The 22,716-nt window shown below is 38.3% G+C and overlaps 1 protein-coding gene across 3 annotated transcripts in view; it reads left to right on the forward strand.

The window, feature by feature from the left end:
- The first annotated feature begins 297 nt into the window (after positions 1 to 297).
- PRDM2 (PR/SET domain 2) overlaps positions 298 to 22,716 on the forward strand; it is a 73,509-nt gene continuing 51,090 nt past the window's right edge. The window contains exons 1-5 of one of the 3 annotated variants that reach the window (XM_040585767.1): positions 298 to 572; positions 8,186 to 8,259; positions 17,494 to 17,611; positions 18,859 to 18,962; positions 22,407 to 22,559. In XM_040585767.1, coding sequence (XP_040441701.1) covers positions 8,251 to 8,259; positions 17,494 to 17,611; positions 18,859 to 18,962; positions 22,407 to 22,559 — 384 coding nt within the window. In that variant the 5' untranslated portion in view covers positions 298 to 572; positions 8,186 to 8,250. The remainder of the gene's footprint in view (positions 573 to 8,185; positions 8,260 to 17,493; positions 17,612 to 18,858; positions 18,963 to 22,406; positions 22,560 to 22,716) is intronic. The other 2 variants (XM_040585768.1, XM_040585769.1) reach the window with 2 other exon arrangements.

Genomic DNA, 22,716 nt, shown 5'->3' on the forward strand with positions numbered 1-22,716 from the left:
TTTTTTTTTCCTCTCAGGTACTTGCCCAGGAATTACAGTGCGGTTCGGTTTGCATGGGACAGCACAAACGGGTCTGAGCCGCCAGTGCCAGCCCGGGAAACAGCCCCAGGGGCCAGCCAGGCTCTTCCCCTCCAGGTCGTCAAGTAATTTCCCCTCAGCTGCCGATTTTATTGTACGTTTTCAGTCACCGGCGATAAAACCACCTCCCTGAGGAGCTGCGTGACTACGAAAATAAGAAAAACAGACGGGGAAAAATTAAATAAATAGGGAAAGAGAACCTGCTCGTCTGCACAGCTCATTGTCTGGGATGAGGGCGGTGGCTGGAGGCCGCGGTGCGGGGGCCGGCTCCGGCAGGCGGGATGGGCTGAGGGGGGCTCGGGGCAACACCGGGCGTGAAGCGGCGGGGCGGGGGGCGGCCCCGCTCTGGAGGGGGTCCCGCGGCGGGGGGACCTGCCCGCTGGCCTCCCCCCAACGTCACTTCCGAGGCTGGAGACAAAATGGCGCCCGAACGGTGCCGGAGCTGAGGCCGCTCCGCGCCGCTCCCAGCCGGGCCGCAGGCGGCAGCGGCGCAGGTGAGGAGGAGGAGGCGGCGGGTCTCGCTGTGTGCTGCCCGCGGCAGTCGCCGCGCCGGAGGGCGGGCCGGGCCGTGGGGCGGTGGGCAGAGCCGGGGGCGCGGCTGCCAGGGGGCCCGGCGCGGGAGGAGGGGACGGCGGCGGCGGCCCGGCCCGCAGAGCAGCCTCCTTCGGGGTGGAGCCGCCCGGGGTGCCCACGGGAAGGTGGCGGCCGCAGGTGCGAGGCGGGAGCGCGAAGCCGCGGGAGCCTGAGGGAAAGGGGCGCTCTGGGGGGCCGCAGGGGCCGTTCGGCGGAGCGTGCAGCTTTCCCAGGTGTTTGTCTGGCAGGCGCTGCCCGGGAGGCGTCAGCCGGTGAAGTGGAACCCTGTGGCTGTGGCCAGCCCGCCGGTGGGACGCGCTGCCGTGTTCCCGCCGGTGGGTAACGTGCAGCCCGCCAGTACCACGCGCTGCCGTGTTCCCGCCGGCGTGTGGGCGAGCTGTGCGCCCGAGGGCTGGCGGCAGGGTGCCTCGCAGGGGGGCATGTCAGGGTTGGTTTCCTCACGGGGAACGTCCTTCCTAGGCCGTGTCATGGAAATCGGAGGTTTCTTCATGATGGCGCAGTGGTAGCGTGGGGACGTATGTTTGGAGTGAGCAGGAGACCGTGTGTTTAGGACCACTCGAGAAGTGTCTTCAAGTACGTGCGTGTCTGGAGCCAGTGCAGCGTGTGTAGCGGCACTGATGGCTCATGTGGCAGCACGTAGCTGAAGCCTAGTATAAAGTTTGTAGTGGTTTCAAATTCATATGAAGCCGCAAAATTTCCATTTTGTGCTAGTAAAGAAAACTTCAAATTGTTCTCAGCTGCTGAGGAAGGAAGGGAAGGTGATGTGGTTTGCACCTGCTATCTGATGATTCGGTGGAAGAGAAGTATTTTTTTTTTATGTTCCGTTTGAGTAATCAACAGTGGGCAGCTCTTGGAAACAACAGGGCTGCTTGCATCTCTGTGATGCTCAGGTTTGCTGTTCCCAGTCTGTGCTCTTGACTTCGGGCGTGTTACTTGGATGCAAAAGTCTTTTTCAGTTTATTCACACATACTAAGTAGACTAGGAGGAATGGAGATGTACAGCAGTGTAGTATGTATTTACTATGTTGCTGCCTTTTGACACTTGCCGCATTCTAATGAAAATGATGTGCCCGTTAAGAATTCAGAAATGCTCTCCGTGTTACAGACAGGCCTCCACTCTTCCAGCGGTTGAAACATGTGACTGTGAATCAGTGATAGCATGGGCGCTCTGCAGACAGAGAACTGCATCATTGGTAGATGAGGGGAGTAACTTTTAACAAACGAAACAACTACTGCACTTGCAGAGACAGCAACGAGAACCAGGTAGTAGTAGTACCTCTTGGTTTTAAAGCAATGCAGATTGGTGAGGGCAGCAGTGTCTCACCAGCCTGTCTGCCCATGGCATAGACCGTAAAAATGAGGCCAAATTTCACCTATAGTAAAACCTTAGTTACGTTAAATAAAAGACAAATCATCATTCTGGGTAAAATATCTTGGGTGGAAATGCTATTATGAGTAAGGTGTTTGGAGGTTCCTGAATTGATGCCTGTTTAGTGTATGTAAGGAGGTCTGAAGAACAGCCTGCCAGAGTGGCATGGAAGATGGGGGAAGGATGCTGAAGTATACTTACGTACATTTGTGTAACTCGCCCTTATTTTTCTACTTGAATATTTGCTTGAAAATGGCAGGGAAGTAAAGCAGAAAGTCAAAGCGAGCAATTGTTTTTCTGTAAAAACTAAAATGGCTCTTGAAGTCCATCCTCCAAATGCAGTGATGTCACCATTTCACTGTTTTGCTTAAAAGCCTTGATCCTTAGGGGTAAACAAGTAATGGTATATAAAAAGGACTTCTCAATATTGTTACTTACTAGGCGGCTGGCTGTTGAAAACAGAAGTTCAGAGAGGTTTAGCGGTGATCAGTGTGGTAACTTCTGTATCATTGGTATCCAGTTGACAGTTTATTTGCAGTGTGCCTGCAAGACCTCTGAAATGAGGATCTCAACCAGAAAAAAACCCAATAAATTAGTCTATGGCTTACAGCAATAGTACCTTGATCATCATGAGTCACTTGCTTACTGGTGGAGACTGGAGACTGCCAGTTGTATTTTTTTTAATCAGGGATTTATAAACAGCTGGAGTTCATAAATACTGGATATCTGCGTTGGTATACGTTTTTAAAGTACTGCAGTATATTTGCTGTTGAACTTGTTAGCATGTGAAAGTGCAGATACTATCCTGATACTTAGTGACTCCCCCCCCCCCCCCATGAAATAATTTCTTTTACCACTGTTTTTTCTCTGATTGTATTATTTCTTCTCTGCCTCTGTATCAGACATGCCTGTAGTCAAAAGTGGGAGACTGAGTCCTGCATTGTAAAAAGAAATGACTGATAGGACTTCTTCACATAGTAGGAAATCAGCAATATACTTCTCTGAGCAATTTTTCATTTGCATTTACTGTCTGTGCAAGTAGATTTAAAAGTGTACTTATGTGTGAAGATTGGAATGGTACTTCTGTATATTTGCAGTTGTTAGAGACTTGCTATTTTTTGTTGACTTCTGACTACTTGCTGTTTAATTAATAAACTTGGGTTTTATTTTTGTGTTGGTGGTTTCTTGGTTATCTGAATAAACTTTTCTAAGGTGTAACAGTTTATTTTGGTTACATGGCAGTAAGCAAAGCCTTGTTTTCTTAATGGAAGATTTTGGTGTTCAGAAAATCATTGTTTGCCCATTTTTTTTCTCCATTATTATTCTAGCAGTCTTGAGTAACTGAAAATGTATGTGCAACTAAATGCCCATAGCTAGTGCTTCTTGTTTCCATCAAATACTTATTTTACTGTTTCAGAGTTAACATGAACTTAATTTTATTTTGTAAGCTTTGTTTCACCTAATACTTGGAAATTTTGTGGGTTAGAGTATTTCAGTATTGAACTGAAAAAATGTAAATATCCTGATGTTAAAAAAATTAATATCATGTGCTTCAACTAAAAAATAAACAAAAAATAGCACTGCAGTATCCCTGCCTGAAACCGTGGTCATTAGGAAAGCAGACTTGAGACTTTCAGGTTTTGTTCTGTAACGAACGTGTTTTCATCAGAGCAGTAACATAATGCGTGTCCCGTTTTTAGCTTCCCAAATAGGATTGATAGTCTTATACCTGGTTTTTCTTTTCTCTGAATTGGAAGCAACATTCTCTTCCAACGTAAGTTTTGCTTCTGGAATTTAAAAAAACACAAACCAAAACACCCCACATACAGAAGTGATAAATGTGGCTTATAAAATCAGAAGATAGACTATTCAGTAAAACCTGGGAATGCATACTAGAAGTACCATTTGAATCGGCTTGAAAAAGATCATCTGTAATATTGGTTTTGTACAAAATTACTTGCTCTTGTTTGCAAACTTTATTCCCAGTAACTTGTATTTTTTGTAAAGGAATATTTAAAATTAGAATTCAGGAATAAGGTAAAAATATTTTTTGTTTCAAGCATTTAATTTTAACATGACTACAGTGTTGCTGTAAATATGAATGCCTTGTATATTCCTATCCAAATAAATATTATTTGTTGCCTAACAGTGAGCCTTTCTAAATATACTTTTCTGAAACTCTTTAAGATTATATGATGCAGTACGTCATCTTCTCATGTGTTTGTTTCCTAGATGCTTTAATGGTTTGAGAAAGTACATAGTATTTTTGTACTCACAAGATAAACAGTGGTAGGTAGTGGTTTGAAATAAATATGGCTTGGCAATGTTTTCTGGAAATCAATTAAAATTCAGGTTACTGTACTGGTGAGTGTGCGTCATGTTTGGCATAGAACCTTTATCTTTTCTTAGGGACTTCAGTGAATCTTCAGAGTTTACTGTGGTAGATGTAATTAACAATATTGAGGTCTTCGATAGATGCAGCTGGATGTTCTTGAGTTTTGAGGAAAGGTTGAATTGAAATAGTTGGTGCCTCTATTTTGATGGAGCTTCTGATGTGACTTTTTCAAAGTACTAACACCGTTGTAGACTGTTGCTAACCTTAAAACTGATTTAATGTGGTCATTATCACTTCTTTTAAATTAATATATCACAATTCCCCTAATGACAAATCAGAGCAGTATCATTTTCTTCGGGGCTTTCCTGGAAAAACTTGCATTGGACTTCACTGTGTGTGTAGCTAAGAAAGTCGTTAATGTAGGAAGTGAAAGCTTGTTTGTGCTTGCAGTGACAAGAGTAAGTACAGTGTTGGTAGTCATTGATCATACAGGGAACTAATATTTGTGCAGCAGTTGAGAATTTGTTTAATATTTTCTTGGTTTTGTTGAACTTTGTGTACTAAAAGTTAAACCCCAAATCTAGTGTTACGGATACCTTGTCTTTCCAAGGTTTCATTTAGGCAGAAAGAAAGCTAGTGACTGTATGTAAGTCTGTGTACAGTTGTGTGTCCCCCATGCCCCATCATCATCCCTGTCCCCCTGCCTAGTGCAATTAATCTTGCTTTCCATATAGTTGAGTTCATTGTTAATAAAACGGGTAACATGGAGAAAGGAAAAATGGGGAAATATTTTCAGGCATTTTCTCAGTTAGAGAGTTCATACATGTAACTTGTCAGAACTGCAGGAATAAAATTCTAAGATTAAATGTATGTTTTAAGCTAATAGCTTTATAAATAGTTGAAGCTTTTGGTTTACTGTAGCTTAATTTCTCATGTAACTGCATTTTATGGTCAACTGGTTTCTCTGGTTGCTTGTAGCTGGAAGAGTATAGAGTAATGTGCCGTCTGTTAGGAATCTAACTAAACTGTGTTATGTGAATGTTTAAGGACATCAATATGTTAAAATTTGTCATTTTCTCTGAAGAAATACCCTTGAGAGGTTTGGATATAGCCAGTTCTGTAAAAGCTGAATAAAGCATTTATAAAATTTGTGAAAATACCAGGCTTAGTTTTTGTTTTCAAAATTCTTTGAAAACAATTTTAATTCTAAGCAAAATACTTTTGAATTAGTATGTGAAATACACTTTTATTGTATTTTTACTACTTAAACGAAACAAAGTAAAAAAAAAAGTTTTGACTTTTCAAAATTTTCACAGATTTATTTAACAACTCTGGTAAGAAAGCTCAGCTTAGGAACGTCTCAGCTTGGCAGGACTTTCCTTTAGGATTGATCCCTTCATCCCATCACTTAATTGATATTTACTTGCTGTCTCTCAAATTCTTTGTTTAGTAGTGATGGTGTTGGATGTTTGTTTCTGTAAGACAGTGCTTTAAATCTTCATTGCCTTTACACAGCTAGAGTTCTGGGCTAAATGCCTTCCTCTTTTAGCCAGTGTTGAAAATGACATATATGCTTCAGATGACTGTCATTTACCACAGTGTAAGGTATGTGCATTTCTTAGGATAGGTTTTCTAAATCACTTTTCAGAACCATGATAGAAGATGGTTATGTGAACAGTTAAGCCCTTGTCATTGAGGGACTGATAATCTTCAGTGAGAGGGAGGAGAGAAGGTAGAAATAGGCAGCTGGAGACAATAACCACTTACACTCATATGCTACAGCCATAGCAGCTCATCAGGGTGCACTTTAAAATCATGCCAATAAAAGGTTTGTGCTTTTGTTGCCTTTATGTGAATAGTTGTCTTTCGTGTTGTAGCCAAGTATGGAAAACCAAGACATTTGTTGCTAAAAATAAGTTGTTTTTCACACTAGGAAATGTTTTGATGCCTCTCTTGCTATCCAAAACATTTCATGTATAAATTGACATTGTGTGTGTATTGTCCCAATGAACAATGAATAAGAGCACTGGATTTTTCTGCTATTCCGGCCTCACCTCTACTACAGAAGTTTATACTGACTCCAGTTTTTACTTTTCCTTAATCAGCATTTCCAAGTGCTAAGGCCACTTTCAGCAGATGACAGGCAGTCTGTGCCTCGAATTTCAGAAACCATTTGCCTAAAGCACTTGTGTAAAAATGTCTGAAGTAGAAATCATGTTTGTCAGGAAGGAAAATCAAGGCTGAGGGAAGTAAAGGGTGTGTGGAAAATGCATGAGAAACAACTGTGTGCTAGTGCATGAGAAATGTAGAGCCGAAGGGACGTTACTGTCATGGCAAGATTTAACAGTCTCAGGAGCGACTGTAACTCGCAATGAAACCCGTGGAGCATTCCTGACTGCTTGGTAGTTTCTTGGTGTCACATATATTCTCTCTCAGTAGAGGAAATTCTAGAAATTAATTGCTTGGAGTGCATCATTCCTAGGAATTGATTTGTATTTGGCAGCTGTACTGAAATAAATTAGAAAGTTGTAAAAGTACATTCCAAAAGGAGTGCTTTTCTTCAGATGTTTAAAGCTGTTCAGATGGAGCTCCTCATCCTGTAGCTGGTCTTTGCTGGCAAACTAAATCCCACAGAACAAGTTGCAAAAGTGGAACTGAAATACAAACGTTTCAACTCTTGGTCTAAATACTCATGTGATAGGGAAATATTAGAACCAAAGGAGTTAATCCTGGAAGGGCTGTATACAACATAAATATCCTTTTCAAGGGTGTTTTTGTTTTTCTTACAGATTTCTTAAGCAATGCAACATTTGTATGACACTGGGAAGTATTTTCACTGTTTTTTTACGCAGCATTAAGAATTCTTACAGTGCAAGGATGTGAAGGATTATATGAATTTTTTTTTGAGTGTTTATTGGGAGTATATTTTGCTTCAATGTAGTTTATATTACATGTTAGTATTTATACAAAGTACTTAGCAAAAACCCAGTGGTTCATTGCTGTAATAAGAAAACCAAAGACAGGGAAGAAATAGCAGTGCTTGAATAAAGAGCTTTAAGTAATTAGGCACTGGTTAACCCCCCCAAAAGGGTGTTTATTTATTGGAAATTCTGGATGACACCAGGAAAGGTAGTTTCCAATGTAACTTGGAATAATGCTTTTTTGTGTGTATTAAAAAAAAAAAGTGAGTTGATTAGTCTAGACTCTCAGATATAGCATCATTCTGATAACTTTTGTGTTGTCATGAGTTTCCAAATTTGATGACTGCTTGAACTAGGATTTTTTTGTTTGAAACATTTTGAAATCTCAGGCTTCTGTTAAACAAGAATGCCAAATGCATTAGTGTAATAAAATATGTTAATAAAAGGCTCAGTTTAAAGGATTTCCTATTTCTGATATGGGAGAGTGGAAACTCAGATGCATGCATTTTGTTAATTTGAAAACCACTTAAGGTCTTTCATAATGCTTTGATACTAAATTTTAAAGAGATCTGACTGCTAGAGATCTTAAAAATACTCAGTCTCAAACAAGCTAACTTTTTTTTAAAAACAATCATACTTGAGCTCATTTCTGCTGCATCATCATTTAGAACTGGGAGAAAGATTAACGACTGATATCTGTCTTGCGATTAAATATATACATCGGAGCTATAATAACAAAACTGTAGCTTGGAGCAGATGTTTTTACAAAGCATTGTGCTCCTTTGTGACAAACGCTTTAGGAAGAGAAACTAGAGGTCTGTGTGTACTTTCAATTCAATGTAAACTTGTAGGTAGGTACGTGTTACAATTGTCTGTTTTTCTTTTTAGGGCTCATGTAATCACAGGAGTTTCTTTGTTGTGTGTATCTTTTCAGAACACAACAGGAATTCAAAATGAATCAGGTGAGTATAAAAGTAAGACTTTATCAAAATACCTAGGTGTTAGAACAGTTAATTATTAATAAGAAAAGTAAATAATCCACTAAAAAAGAAATGTTCTTTAAAGTCTTCAGTGCGATTAAATTTCATAATCCTCCTTGCCACAATGTGTATGCTTGCAAGATTTATTTCATGGATTTAAGTTTTTTGTGTGTGAATTCCCTTTAGCAACATGTAAGTTATTACTGCTGGCGCCTCTTATAAGAACACCTCTCCAGAAAAATCTATTTCAACCTGAGGCTTTTGGTAATAACTCAGCTCCTTATAAAAGTGGCTTGAAAATTGAAGACTTCCTTTTTTTTTTTAACCACTTTGCCATTTCAAATGTCCAGTGAACAATGTGTCACACAAACTGATTGATCAGGAAGTTTCACACTTTCCTGGAACCCTACGCATTTCCCTAGCATCAAATGAAAAGACCAAGAAAGCGCATTTCTCTTGTGCTGCGGTACTCTACTATATTGATGCAAGAATATCCTGATTGGAGGGTGTTGTTTTAATCAGTGCCAGGTGTACATGATTTTATTTTGCATTTGTCTATCCAAGTAGGAATTATCCATCTGGTTGTTTGTCATGCACAATTGTATTACTTAAAGATACTTACAGGAAAAGCGTATGTCGCCTTAAACTTTTCTCATAAGTGCTTCTCTCTTTGGATGGTCTTATGATGTCCCTTTGGCATGGGAGTGTGAATGTAGGATATTAACTGAAGGAATGCCATTTTTAATTTGCTAAAAAAGGCAGCTATGATCAGAAGCTTTCTTAGCCAAAAACAACCACGGTACACAGTCTTGTAAAATGCTTTGTATACTTTTTTTATTGATACCTACATCTAATGCGTGCTTTTATTTCCCTTTATGCCCTTATTTGATCTTCAGCAGTTTTGAATTGAATACAGTTAGCATCTTGCTGAAGTATGTTTTCACTGAAACTGTAGAAGTATATATGTAATATAAGTAATCACAGTGTGAAATGGGTTGGTGGGATGTTTCTTGTTGCTTTTTTCCTTTGATTTAAAGTAAAAAATTTTCAATATGTATGTGCATATTTTAAAAGTGAAAAGCAAAATATAATCTTTATTAGAGCCTTGAAATACGTATTGTTAAAATACATATTTATACGATATCTATACACAAATATAAATTATCTGTATAATGCAAATGACATTTACATTTGCACACTTTTAAGCATTAGTAGTCTAGTTTGGGGTAGCTTGGTTATCTGTTGCTTCATGATTTATTTCTCTTGAGACTTAACATTTTTTAACCTCTGAGGTTTGTTTTGAATGTGCTCAGTGGCATGAAGTGAACAGTTGCTCTGTCTGCTTGAGTAAGAATCCCGCTTCGTTAGACATTATAATAATCTTTGGATTCTGCTAAAATTCTGAAAGCTGTAGATCCTGATCTGTAATTGTTATCATTGGCTGTTGCCTTACCGTTTCGTTTGTGTGTCCATATCTCCCTGCGTCCTATTCTTGTGATCCCTCGCCCCGATCTGTTTCTAGAATTAAGTAAGATTTCTGTGCTGTATGAAAACAAAGTAATCTTTCTTATTGGAACTGCTAATACTGTTTATGCAGTGCTGTGATGTATGTCATCTTACAATTAAATAACGAGGTGACCCTGCCTCTGGGAATACTTACAATAGCTTAGAGTCCTTGGTGTTTCTGGCTTTCACATTTAGTTTTCAGAGTGTACAGAGCTCATATGGCTTTTTATTGTTCAACTACCATTCATATCAAGTGTGTATTTATCATCAACCCTGTGGTGTTTTTTTCTAGCAGCGCCCTTGTCATTTCATTCACTGTTGACAAGTTGTAGTGCCAGGTCTGTATAAGAAATGTTTTTGCATGATGCCAAACATCTTTCAAGTGTTCTGTTATCTCATTTCTTGCATTCTGCTTATCTCTGCTTTTGATGTGACTTCAGTGACACTGAACCTAATTGGGCTATTCTTAATTTGATTTTACAAAAATATTTTGTTTTATTGTTTATCCCATAGGAATCTTGAAGTAGTGAAGGAAAACCTTTGATATGGTCATCTTGTAGGCAGCAGGAGGAGGAGTAACAAAAAGCTGCTAAACAGCTGTTGCTGAAATTAATATTTTGGGGTTTCTTGGAAGATGGCTGTCACAGGATAGACAGTATGCATTCTCTATCTGTTTTAAAAAGACATCTTCCTTTACTATGTAAACTACTTTGTCAGAATATGCTGAATAATTTATTTTTGAAAAACCCATGCGAACATGGGGGTTTGATTGGTAGCATTTATTGCATCTCAGACTGCATTAAGATAGAGCAGGAAGAAGGTTGTGTGCTACCTGGAAAACTGCACAGGCAGTTACTTAAAAAAATCGTGAGGCATATGTTAACAAATTACACCTGCACTTGTACTAAAGCTCCTTCCCCCTGTTTCTTCTGAGTTTTTCAATGATTATTTCAAATATTTCTGATATGCCTTTAGTTTTCAAGCACATACAGTGAAATTGTGGCAAAGAGGGGTAGCCAAACAAGGTCCTTGGACAAGCAGAGATGTTCCTGCTTCTGGTTTACCTTTCTTATGCTAGCCGGCTGTTTGTGTCAGCAGTTTTCCTTAGTCACTTCATGTCCTTTTCACAACTACCTCTTCGAACTTCCCTGCCGTGTCCCCCTCTCTTCCATGGTATCCTTTCCTTTATCTTTTCGTTTGTCTTAGTCTTATTCCCACCAAAACATGATACTAACTGTTTGTCATTCTTCACACAGTTCAGGATTATTTTTTTTCCTTTTCACCCTGATCTCTGATCATCTGTAAACATCTTGTTGCAGGTGCTGTTTCTACTCTGCTCAAATACTGCTTTTAACATTATAGTCTAATTGGTACATAGGTACAATTATATTGAAAGTGGTGTGAAACACTGCTTAATCAGTGTGGTGAAAGGTGCTGTCAAAGTCACTGGATTCTGAATTCAATGAAACAGGAAAAGATAGTTTCAGTTAAAGGAACCCCTTCAGCCCTCAGCTAATTTTTTTGCCGTTGCTCTTAAGTCACTTCACCCCAGCTAATATGAATGCTAGCCATGTAATATTTTTGATGAACTTCAGAGTAAGAAGCTTAAAAGTGAAATAAGCTTCAAGTGCTTTTGTATTCAAAATTGCTGCCTGGGAGTGAGTGAAGAATACTGTATTAAGTCTTCAGTTAAATGTAAAGTTGGCTGTAGGAAATGCACCAGTATGCTGTCCTTATCAAGAGGTGAATTTTTAGACAGAAAAATAAATTTGAATGTGATTGTTCTGTGTTGGTGGAAAAGTGATTGAAATACAGTATTTCTTTTTTTGGTAGACAGACATTCCTTGAGGACAAGTTGTGATCTGGAAAATATTTTAAGTTGCTACATTTAGATTGCAAATAAAATGAAATTGCACTGATTTGACTGAACTAAATTGTTGTTTATTTTACTGTTTAGTATTTGGTTACTTATTACCATTCGTTTGAGGTGTGAAATGTATTGTTATGTACTAGACCATAGCCAATTTTCTGGTTCCATTAATATGACAGGTGTCAAATGCGTCTGAGTGTTGTATTCTCTGAATGTAGCTGCTAGTCTTTGATTTATGTAGGTACACGCAAAATAAAGTTCTGATTGTATATTACTCCATACAAATAAACTTTTTAAATGATAGAATGTTTTTGGAATATTTATGGATAAAAGAAGGTGTGACTATTAACGAATATGCCAGACACATCAGAGGATATAACACAGTGCTGGACAGTTCTGTCTTAAATCAATTGACTCTGATTTTTAAAGTTTTGGTGGGTTAAAATTTCTTTGCAGGTTTGAGATTTTTAACTGCTCATCTAGCTGTGGTTGTAAAAAAAACCCAAAAAACCAAAACCAAAAAAACCTCAAAAAACCAAACCCCAAAAAACCCCAAACAAGCCAAACCTCCAAATAAAACCCAGCTAAAGAGCCACCCTACTTCTGTTAGCTTGAAACTTGTTTTTCATCGTTCCGATGGCTGTATTGTTTATTCTCTGTGGTCCCCCTCATCTATGCTGATATGCAATTTGTTAGAAACCACTATGAAAAATAGGCTTCGTTATTCCCTAATGAAATCATGGGGAAATGTACTGGAAAAATATTTAGGTTTCTTTGATATGCTGAGAACATTTTTCTTTTTCGTTTGATGAGACATGGCTTCATGGGTATCAGTTCAAGGGTAGCAGATGTCTGAAAATCAGACTTCTTTCATCACTGTTTTGTCTTGTGAATTGTTGGAAGAGCAAAATAGAACTTTGCTCTGCATTGAATAGGCTTCAGCTATTATAACTAAAGAATAAAGATTCCCCCTCCCCTGCCCCCAGTCTCTTCACTCTCTTGGATGGGAAGAGATTTCTGGCATTCTGTTCCTTCCATGGTTTCCAATTTGGGGGTCTTTCTCCCCTACATATAGCTCTCTAGGATGTGTCTGTGCAGCTGTTAGGGCTTATCAAGGCAGCGATAGAATAACCTTGCTGCGACTCCAGTTTTATCATTTTTCTCATTGTTGCTGTTAAAGCTGGCAGAAGACATATTCTTGTAACTTAACTCAGCAAGTCACATTCATAAATACGGAGAAAAATTGCCTAACATAGCACCCTCACACCGAGTGGGTGCTAAATAGAAAAGGTTGAGCAGCTTTCTCTGTTCTACTTCAGAGATAAAATTCTTAAATTTGATAGCATATGGAGATGTATTTTAAAATGTATTTCCATTAAACTTTCAGCATAACATACTTCATAAGTGCTCAGTGGAAAAGGCTCCAAGTATTACTCAGTATATGAAAACTTCTATCATATCTTTGTTTTAAGGTTATATGTAAAAGCAAGAATAATTTCCATAAAGTCAGGGTTTACTTGGACAAGCGTAGTGTTGCCCAAGTTGTTATTGCTCAGTTTAACCCCTCCTAAAGCTTGTTCAGAGCTTAAGTGTAACATCCTTCCTATTATTTACTGCCATCACCATCGGTATTTGTTTCTGACCAGAACGATTGAAGTTTGATGTTAGAGGGCAGGTACTTTTTTTAGGGCTGTGGCACATGGTTCAATATATGCCTAGTTCTCAGCACACACAATTCTTTCATAATATGGACAGATTTTATGGGAAACCGTGCATGCTTGTAGCTTTGAAATTCCAGTCACTTTTATCAGTGGTTTGTTGATTATAATTAGGTAGTAGAGAGCTATTTGTTTAATGACAAGTGTAAGTAGCATTTTCTGTTGTGTTATACAAATAATAGTATGAATAATAGTACAGGCAGCCTATTGAACCTTGTAGGCTCCTTAAAATGGAACTAATCGCTTACTAGACATTCATAAATAATTTACTAGCTTTCTATTGCCTTTCGAACTTTAATAGAAAAATAACTTAGTCTTTTATATTAATTACAGCCTGCTGGCTAAGGATTGAGAGCTGTTGATTTATTTAGGAATTATGATTAACATTTAGGATACTGAAATAATAACTTCTGTGTCATTATTTAAACCCCTTTATTCTCTCTAAAAGCTGTTTTTTACTTACCCTATTTGTTGCAGAGCAGTAAACTTGACATGCAGATACTTTAACTTCAATCTTTGCAGTGGAATTACATGGTTTCAGGTTGCAAAAAGAGCAGTAGAAAGACAGTAATAGACCCAGTAGTAGCTCTGTGAAGTGTATTAAAATATAAGCTTCATCATGTCAGCTACTCTACCATAAGGGTCTTATGCACATCACTAGTCTCCTGCTTGACTCTGTCCACATGACCTTCAGTACTGGGTAGTAAAGGGTATATGACAAACCAGCATCACTTGGGCCTTCAGAAAGGGCAAGGAGGAGGACCCAGGAAACTGCAGGCCAGTCAGCCTGCCCTCCATCCCTTGGAAGGCGATGGAACAGCTCTTCCTGGAGGTCATCTCAAAGCCAGTGGAGGAAGAGAATGTCATTCACCAAAGGGAAATCATGTCTGACCAACCACATCTGGGCTCCCCCATTCAAGAGGGACAGGGAACCACTGGAGAGGGTCCGGCGGAGGCTACGAGGATGAGGAGGGGACTGGAGCATCTCCCTGAGGAGGAAAGGCTGCGAGAGCTGGGCTGTTCAGCCTGGAGAAGAGAAGGCTGAGAGGGGATCTTGACCAGTGTCTACAAATCTCTTGAGAGCGAGCACCAAGGGGCCGGGGCTGGGCTCTTTTCAGTGGTGCAGCCAGGGGCAGTGGGCGCAAACTGCAGCACAGGAGGCTCCGTCTGGATGTGAGGAAAAACTTCTGTACTGTGAGGGTGATGGAGCGCTGGGATGGGCTGCCCAGAGAGGTTCAGAACCTGGCTGGACATGAGACTGTGCAACCTGCTGTAGGAGAACGTGCTTCAGCAGGGGCTTGGACTGGATGATCTCCAGGGGGCCCTTCCAGCCCTGCCCGTGCGGTGATTCTGTGATATCTGTGTTTGTGGCAGAGTAGATGGTGTATCCCAAGTGCAAGCTCTAGTATGTACATTGAAGTAGTTAGTTTACTGCAACATCCTCAGTTCAGTAGGTACACCAAGTAATTTTTTGTGAACTGTATGCACTTCTCAGAACTTTATGTTTTTCTCTTTAAGTTACCATTTAGTCTTTCTCACAAGTGATACGTTTTCATGTAAGGCAATACCAGAAGCTATTTTAGATTGTGCTTTGGGGACTGATAAGACTGAGTATGCCTGGAAGTCATAATTTGAAAAGGGGAAGAAAAGAATTACTAATATATGTGAAATTATACTCTGTGTGGTGGGTAGCTGATGTTCTGGCTTTGCACTGTATTTCCACAGTCATCACTTGTGTGTTTCGAGGCAAGTTATTCCTGTTACTGAAACTTTACATCATTCATTCCTTTATGCATAGAGGCATACACAGTTGTTTCGTTTGAACTTCTATGTGCATGTTTAGGAAATGATTGACAAAACGCAAATGGAAGGCTGCACGAGCAAGTCTGGACCTCAGACTGTAAGTGCTGTGGTGGAGCTGGAATTGCCTTTTTGTTTTGAAACTTTGAGGTGTCCTTATACTCTAGGCTGAAATACCAGGTAGCTTTCATTATAAACACAAATAATGTTCAGGAAAATTGCAGTAGATCTCAGTTTTCACTTCAAAGGATTGAAGGGTACATAGAAAATGGAAAATGCTTAGAATTGCGTGAGTACATTATGTTGAGTGTCACCATTACTTTTTATAGACAGATGTTTATGTTAAGTCAGTGGATGGTTGATAAAATAGAAATGTTTTTCCAGTCATGCTTTCCATTAATGCTGTCAATTATGATAAAGATAAGCTAAGCGCTGTGCATCTGAAGCCAATCTGATCAAGTCTATATGATTTTACTCGCCTTTACTAAAATTTACTTGCTGAGGGCCATAGTGGAGAAACTGCTTGGCTGGCTCAAGCAGGTTGATTTGATCTGATCCACGCTTGTTTTGCATTTTGAAACAGAATTTTCAGAAGATGAGTGTCTAGGTATTAAGAAAAGGTAATGGAACGAGGTTGTCGCTTTCGTGCCGTATTAATTTGCATTATACCTCTGGTTTAGGGGCTTTTACTGTCTTATTCTTTGTAGGAACCCCAGGATTTTAAAAAATTGTCAGTAGGATGGTTATGAACTAAAATGAAAAAAACCTCCTGTTCTCCCTGTGTTCTGGCTGTTATGCTGCATACTGTTTCAATCCGTGTATCCTGGCATGGCAGTTCACTTGCCTCTCCTTGCTTTAATTGCCAGTAACATGTTTCAATAGTATAATTTGGACAAATGATGTGTAGGTCCTGAAGCACTTGAAACAACTTCTCTCATCTTTTGACTATTTGGTATTCAAAAAGTACATAGCCAACAAAGATTTCTACTGAAAGCATCATGTTTTGCTTTTAAATATGCTAGTCTTTCAGAAGGAGTCAGAAACATTTTGTAGTGGTAGAGACTGTATTTAAAATCTAGTATATAGCTGAAATGTAAAATAATGAAAACTTTTTGTGACTTATTATCAGAAAAGAATAGGTCTGAATGTTAGATTAGGTCTATTGTAGCTGTCTGTAATTTAAATGAAAAATTGATCTACCTCTTTTAATTAAATTAGACTTTCCAGGCAGGTTATGTAAGAGCTGGTATGTTTTCATGCTGCACGATTTTTTAAAAAATTTGAGTTGTCTGGTTTAAAAACAGAATTAAACATATTGCTTACAAATACGTTGTATAATCAGAGTAATTCTAATGCTTCAGTAGAATGTTTAAGGAACTGAGATTTTTATAGCTATAACTCATAGCCATTAAAACTTTAGGACTGTTTCAGTGAATGCTTATCTGATACTTTTTTTAAGAAAGTCGTCTCAGCATAACAGACTAGGCAGATCGATCAACCTTACAAGGTATTTTATCTAAAATTAGGAAGAACTTTAATTAGAATAGGTACAAAGGAATGTTGTCTCAACATAACGTAGCATGTAACAATGCTGTTACTGACCTAATTACTTGTTAAATGTAGTTTCTCATGGCATAAGTGATCAGTGAAAATAATGCAACTGAAAACCATTCCATGGAAGACTTTTAGATTACCATATTAATGAGCAGTTTCAGAGCCTTAACACTAAGCCTGAACTCTCATGAAAACTGTATTCTGAAAAATACAGATATTTTCACAGTACTTTTCTGTTCATTCATCTTTAAGTGTAATCTAGTAGTGCTGTCAGGTGAGTCATATTCAGACAGGAAAAGGATGGATGATACCTTTAGCTGTATTCTCCAAGTGACTCAGGGGAGGCTTTTGAATTTGTTTTTAAGGAGAGGCCAGGGAAAACAAATGAAATAGCAAATGGCCTACATGAAACCCATTTCAGTTAGGTTTACTCACTGTATACAGCTTGTAATCAAAATGCATCCATTAACTAATGTGAAAGAACAATTACAGCAACTTTAACTATCGGTGTTTTACATATATGTAATGTGGTCTTAGAGTTCTGCATTAAAGCACAAACAAGTGTAATGAAAAAAATAGTGAAAACTTGAGTGTTCTGATAAAAAGATACTTCTACATTAGCATGTTGATTGGAGGGGACCCTAGCTGAAATGGCAATTTGGAAATTTTACTTTCATTTCAAGTCGGGAGTTTGATCGGTTGATCATCTCTTGTGCTATTGTTTTTATTTGTTAATAGTATTGGCCCTTCTGGCTTTTTGACTTGTAGAACACAACTGCACCTACTGTCGCTGTGGAGACCTTAGATGATGTACCTGAGCATGTGCTTAGGGGGCTTCCTGAGGATGTGAGGCTCTTCCCATCTGCTGTTGACAAGACACGGCTTGGTGAGTGCTACAACTGTGAAAAGAAAATGAAGATTTTTACACTAGCTTATATAAATTACAGTTGCTGTGAAAATGTAGTGCCCTCCTGTGCTGGATAGAGATGGTGTCTGGTGCATTTAGCTGAAATAATTTCTGTTGGAAAGAGTGAACAACTTCTAAGTTTCTCCAGCATCCCAAGGTGATGTTTCTAGAACATCAGAATTGGGGTCAGAGGTGGACCAGGGTGGAAACAGATTAGGTTGTGAAAATTCTGATATGTTGCTTCACTGTTGTTTTCACTTATGGCACTTTCACTGTTACAGTTTTGGTTTTTATAACTATCTTACTGTTGTCTCTCTTTAGAATGCTGTATCTCACTATCCAATCAATATAAAAAGTTTATTAGAATGGTTTCAGTGCAGACTTGAAAGCCGCTGTATGGAGCGAAGTGTTGTTTCTCTCATGTGTTCAAAATACTTGGCTTCTTTGTCAATTAACTTTAACATGGAAGAACTTTGGTGGAAGTCAGAATTGCAGGCTTTGAGGAGTAAGCCTGACAATAGATGCATTAGTAACAGGTTATGAGCTCCTTGGAGCAAGGTTAAACTTTTCTAGTATGAACCTGATCTAGCATGTTCTGAATGAGATGTCAGGTTTAATTTGCAATGATTTGTCAATTTGTTCTTAGTTTTCATGCTGTAAAATGTGAAATGCAGCTGCCCATTTTCAGTTCTGTTAAGTCTTGTCAATAAACTTGCAGGCAGATGCACGTGTGTTAAGCAGTCCTAAATGTTTTTTTTCCTTCAAAATATACTATTAATCACAGATTTTGTGAGGGCTTCATTTGCCTGGCATTGTTTCAGAGAAAGCAAATAGGATTTTTGATTTAGTAATATGTTTAGTCACAGAACAGCTGAAATCCGGGACCTCACAATGTAAAACCTGTCACGCTCTTGTGCTGTTTTGAGTATCACCTGAAGTACAGGAAAAATCCAGGTTGTTTGTCTTCAGAGCTACAATAGCCTGTGAGTAAAGAATGAAACCAGGTAAATACTTAAACCTTTCGTGACTGAAGTGAGTTTTGGGGAGAGGATTTTTGAATTCATTTTAGTAAACTTCAGTTCGCTTATTGTGATCTTAATGTTGTAGGATGCTCCCCAATCTAAGATAGACACATATAAAATGGTCTTAAGGAATATGAATTGTGAGTAGAAGATTTGCTTGAGATATCAGTAGTTAAAACTAATCTAAGTTACGTGTCTCTTCAGGTGTCTGGGCAACAAAATCAATTTTAAAAGGCAAGAAGTTCGGACCATTTGTTGGTGACAAGAAAAAAAGATCTCAAGTTAAGAGCAATGTATACATGTGGGAGGTAAGATATAGTTTATAAATGGAAAAAGGTGTCTGTCACTAGGTCAATATTTTGTATTTAGCCTTTAATTTTTCTGGAGGTTTTAGAAATAGACATGATGTGAAATAATTGCCATCTAGCTATGATGACAATTGCAAATAGTTATTTACAGATACTTGGATTGAGCAATCATTCTGAATTACAAAGCTTCAAACTATTGGCATTGGTTGAAATTGCTGTATTAATTTTCTTATATACTATCTCTGGATCACACCTCCCCTTAAGAGCCTATTGCTGATAAAGCTTTGCTTTGTTGGCTTGAACCCCGAGTGAATCCCTTCTGCAACTGAATACTGTCAACTGCTTATGAAATGAGAGAAATTAGAAGGATATGGAATCTGTTTAAAAAGCCACAGCACTCCTCCTCATTTAGCTTTTTGCAAAACAGCTTTATTATGGGAATTGGTTTTGCTTTTGGGGTTTTTTATAAAAATTCTCAACTGCTGCAGTATTTCTTGTGCTGCTTGTGTTTGGGCTTGCCTTAAAGCAAATACTGTCTGGACAGCTGAATAGCTCTTTAAGCTTCACTGATAGTCATAAGATGTTGAATATTATGTAATTTAAAAATGTAGGTGTCTTAATCTGGAGTTGAATCCTATCTTGCTGTTGTTAAGGCAGTTCGTAACTACTTACAAAGACTTCTTCAGTCCTTCTGAAGACACACAGCAAATGGCTTTAGCAAAATGGATGGTCAGGGAGGGGACGAATGGAAGAACTGTGATGTAGCATGTTCTGGAACAGAACTTGTTAGTTTACATATTTTTAGGCTAAAGGTACTGATAGCAGTCATCCTTCTGCCCCCTGGCCTGCAGAAACTAAACTGCATAAACCACTGGATACACATACAGAACTATCAGATGAATTGACCTAGATCAATTTTGCATAAATGCAAATTCACATTCAGGAAAATAGTAAAGCATTAAAGTATAGTGTTTGTTGCATTGAGCTAATATTATCACAAACTCCACTGCATAAGGTATCTCAAATTTTGATCTGGTACAAGAACACTTAGTGAGATTGAATCAGTTAAGTCAATTATTGACCTTGCAATTGTTTTTCTCCGTGCTTGATTATGAATGTTCTCAGTGGACATACCTTAATGTTTTTTTAAATTTATGTTGAGAAATGATAGTCCTGAACAAGCTGTTTTGTAGTTTGCAATGCAGGTAATAATGGGAACCCCTGCTAGATTTCAGAGTAATTGTGTCCTGCTTTAATACTGATTTTGGAATTAGAGAAAAAAAGCAGCTGAAATGAGACCATGACAGTTGGCCCCATATGCTGATATCTGAAACTGCTCCAGAATCTTAGAAAATATGGTTTGTAAAAGGATGGTGGTGTGTGGGAGTAGTTAGGTATATGGACCTCCAACTAGAACAACCTTTTCCACAAGAACCCTGTTAGTTTCTTCAGTGAAGTTGATCTGACAAAAAAGTAAGCCTTCGAAAAGCTGGCATCTCCAGTCAATGTTAATAATTATAAATTGTCATGCTAGAGGATCATTATGAAAAAGAGGAGTTTTGTGTCTCAGGAGAGAAACAGAGGCTTGAACATATTTCATTTTCTGTCGGAGAAAAGCCATAGACAGGGCAATGACGGCAGGTGACTGAAAGCTGAGGGAAGTGCCGGCTCCGTCAGAATGCCTGGCACAGCTGTGATGAAGGATCTTCACTGGGGTTTGCAGGAATTGCTTAAAGTTGCAATAGAGCTATTTCCTTTTTCAAAGTGCACAAGGCTTTTAAACAATGTTTTAAAAATCAGAAGCTTTAACTGAAAAGTAGCGAAGTATTTAATTTTGTCCAATAACATAATAAAGTAATGTATAAAAAAGTAATAAAGTATTATGTTTTGCTATATATTCCATAGCTGATAACTCTTGCACAGCATTGTTCTGCTCCTTTCTACCATTTTAACCAAAAGGATTGCTTTTACAGTCTTGATCTGTGAAGCTGTTTATGCTTTCATATTGCAAGGGCTGTGTGTGCTGATGAACATTATTTTAACAGTCAGCTGATGAAGTCCATGCTGGAATAGTTTAAGTAAGGAAGATACTTTCTTTTTGCTTGGAAGGAAACTAAGATGATTTTGGTATCTTTATTGAGGCTTTACCTTTATTGATAAAATTCTATTTCATTAAACTAACAGTACATCAATACAAAAAGAATCAAATTTATGAAATGGTTCTTGTTTTAAGCTGTTGTAGAAATGTGCTTGAAAATAGAAAAGTAAAACAGTTTGAAAAAACTTAGAATTACTTGTAAAGTAAGTATCAGAAACAATAAAAAGCTACAATATTAGAGTGGGAAAGTTATGGTGAAAGCAGAATTTTAGTTTATTTCTTACGTGCAATAGTGCAGTGAATGTTGCAGGAGGTAGTGAGCTAGGGAGGCTGGGTTTTTGAAGAGAGCTCTTCCAGGCAGACACTGATTTTGAAAGACTTAAGCAAAAGTAAACAAGTAAATAATATGTAATCAAATTGCACATATTTTTTCCTTTTTTGTTTTTCTAAAAAATCTGTAAGCTGCCCAGTGCTTCTGAGACATTGTGTACCTGTTAGTATGCCGGTGTTCTGAGACAAAGTAACTGAAGAATGATAGTTCCTATTGCCAAAGTGGTGTGTTCTTGGGTTGGGAAAAAATAAAATACATAGCATCCACTGCTTGCTCTTACAGACAGCTAACTTGGATTATGATAAGAAGAGTGGGAGATGCATAACATGTCTTGAAAGAGAAGCAGAGTTGCCTGTCATCAGAAAATACTGAAGATGTCAGTAACCTTGCTTTATTGCAAGCTGTCTTGAAATGTAAAACAGGAGTAGGCGTTAAAATTTTCTCCAAGAATGGAAACCAAAGAATTTACACAGCATCTTGGAACATGGTCAATTTTTTAGGGTAATCACAAGATTTCTGAAAGGTTAAGATTTTCTTTAATACTCTGAAAAAAGATATAAATTGTGCTTTCCTTTATCTTTCCAAATAAAGCAAATGTTTCTATATAGTTACTTTTCTCAGTTGATCAGATAGTAAAAGTAAACCTCTTATGGCTTTTATATCTTAAAATCGGTCATTTTATTAAATGCAAAATCTAGAGAATAATTTCAGGCTTGCCAGACTGAAAAGAAAGCATAAAATGTTTTTACTATTTTGGCTTTTGAGCCCAAAAACTTAAGAGAAAGACTTGCACACCAAAAGTTATTTTTTCCCATTGTACCAGTTCCACTAAAAAGATTTCAGAAGACAGCGGACGCTGCCCACCCAGTACAACCCCACCTCTGCTCATGTCCCCTGTGTTATCTCTGCCCTTAGATACTACTGCTTTGTATAGCTTTAAAATGTGAGGTGTTTTAGTGCATGTACACTTCAGTGTTAAGTTTTCCATTTGCTTAATGCCATTTTTGTCTCACAGGTGTATTACCCAAACTTGGGATGGATGTGTGTTGATGCAACTGATCCAGAGAAAGGGAACTGGCTCCGGTATATAAACTGGGCACGTTCGGGAAAGGAGCAAAATCTGTTTCCTCTGGAGATCAACAGGACCATATACTACAAAAGTTTAAAGGTACCAATGTCTGAAGAATCATTTACTGCTCTGTTACATTTTATTAATAATACTTTTTATTCCCTTTTATTCAAATCCTTCTTTTCTCTTTACTATTTGTATTGAATAGATTTTAAAACATTTTATGAAATACAATGAAAATACTGCAAATGGTACA

This window comes from Falco naumanni, chromosome 3 (assembly GCF_017639655.2).
Source record: "Falco naumanni isolate bFalNau1 chromosome 3, bFalNau1.pat, whole genome shotgun sequence".
NCBI classification, from domain to species: Eukaryota; Metazoa; Chordata; class Aves; order Falconiformes; family Falconidae; genus Falco; species Falco naumanni.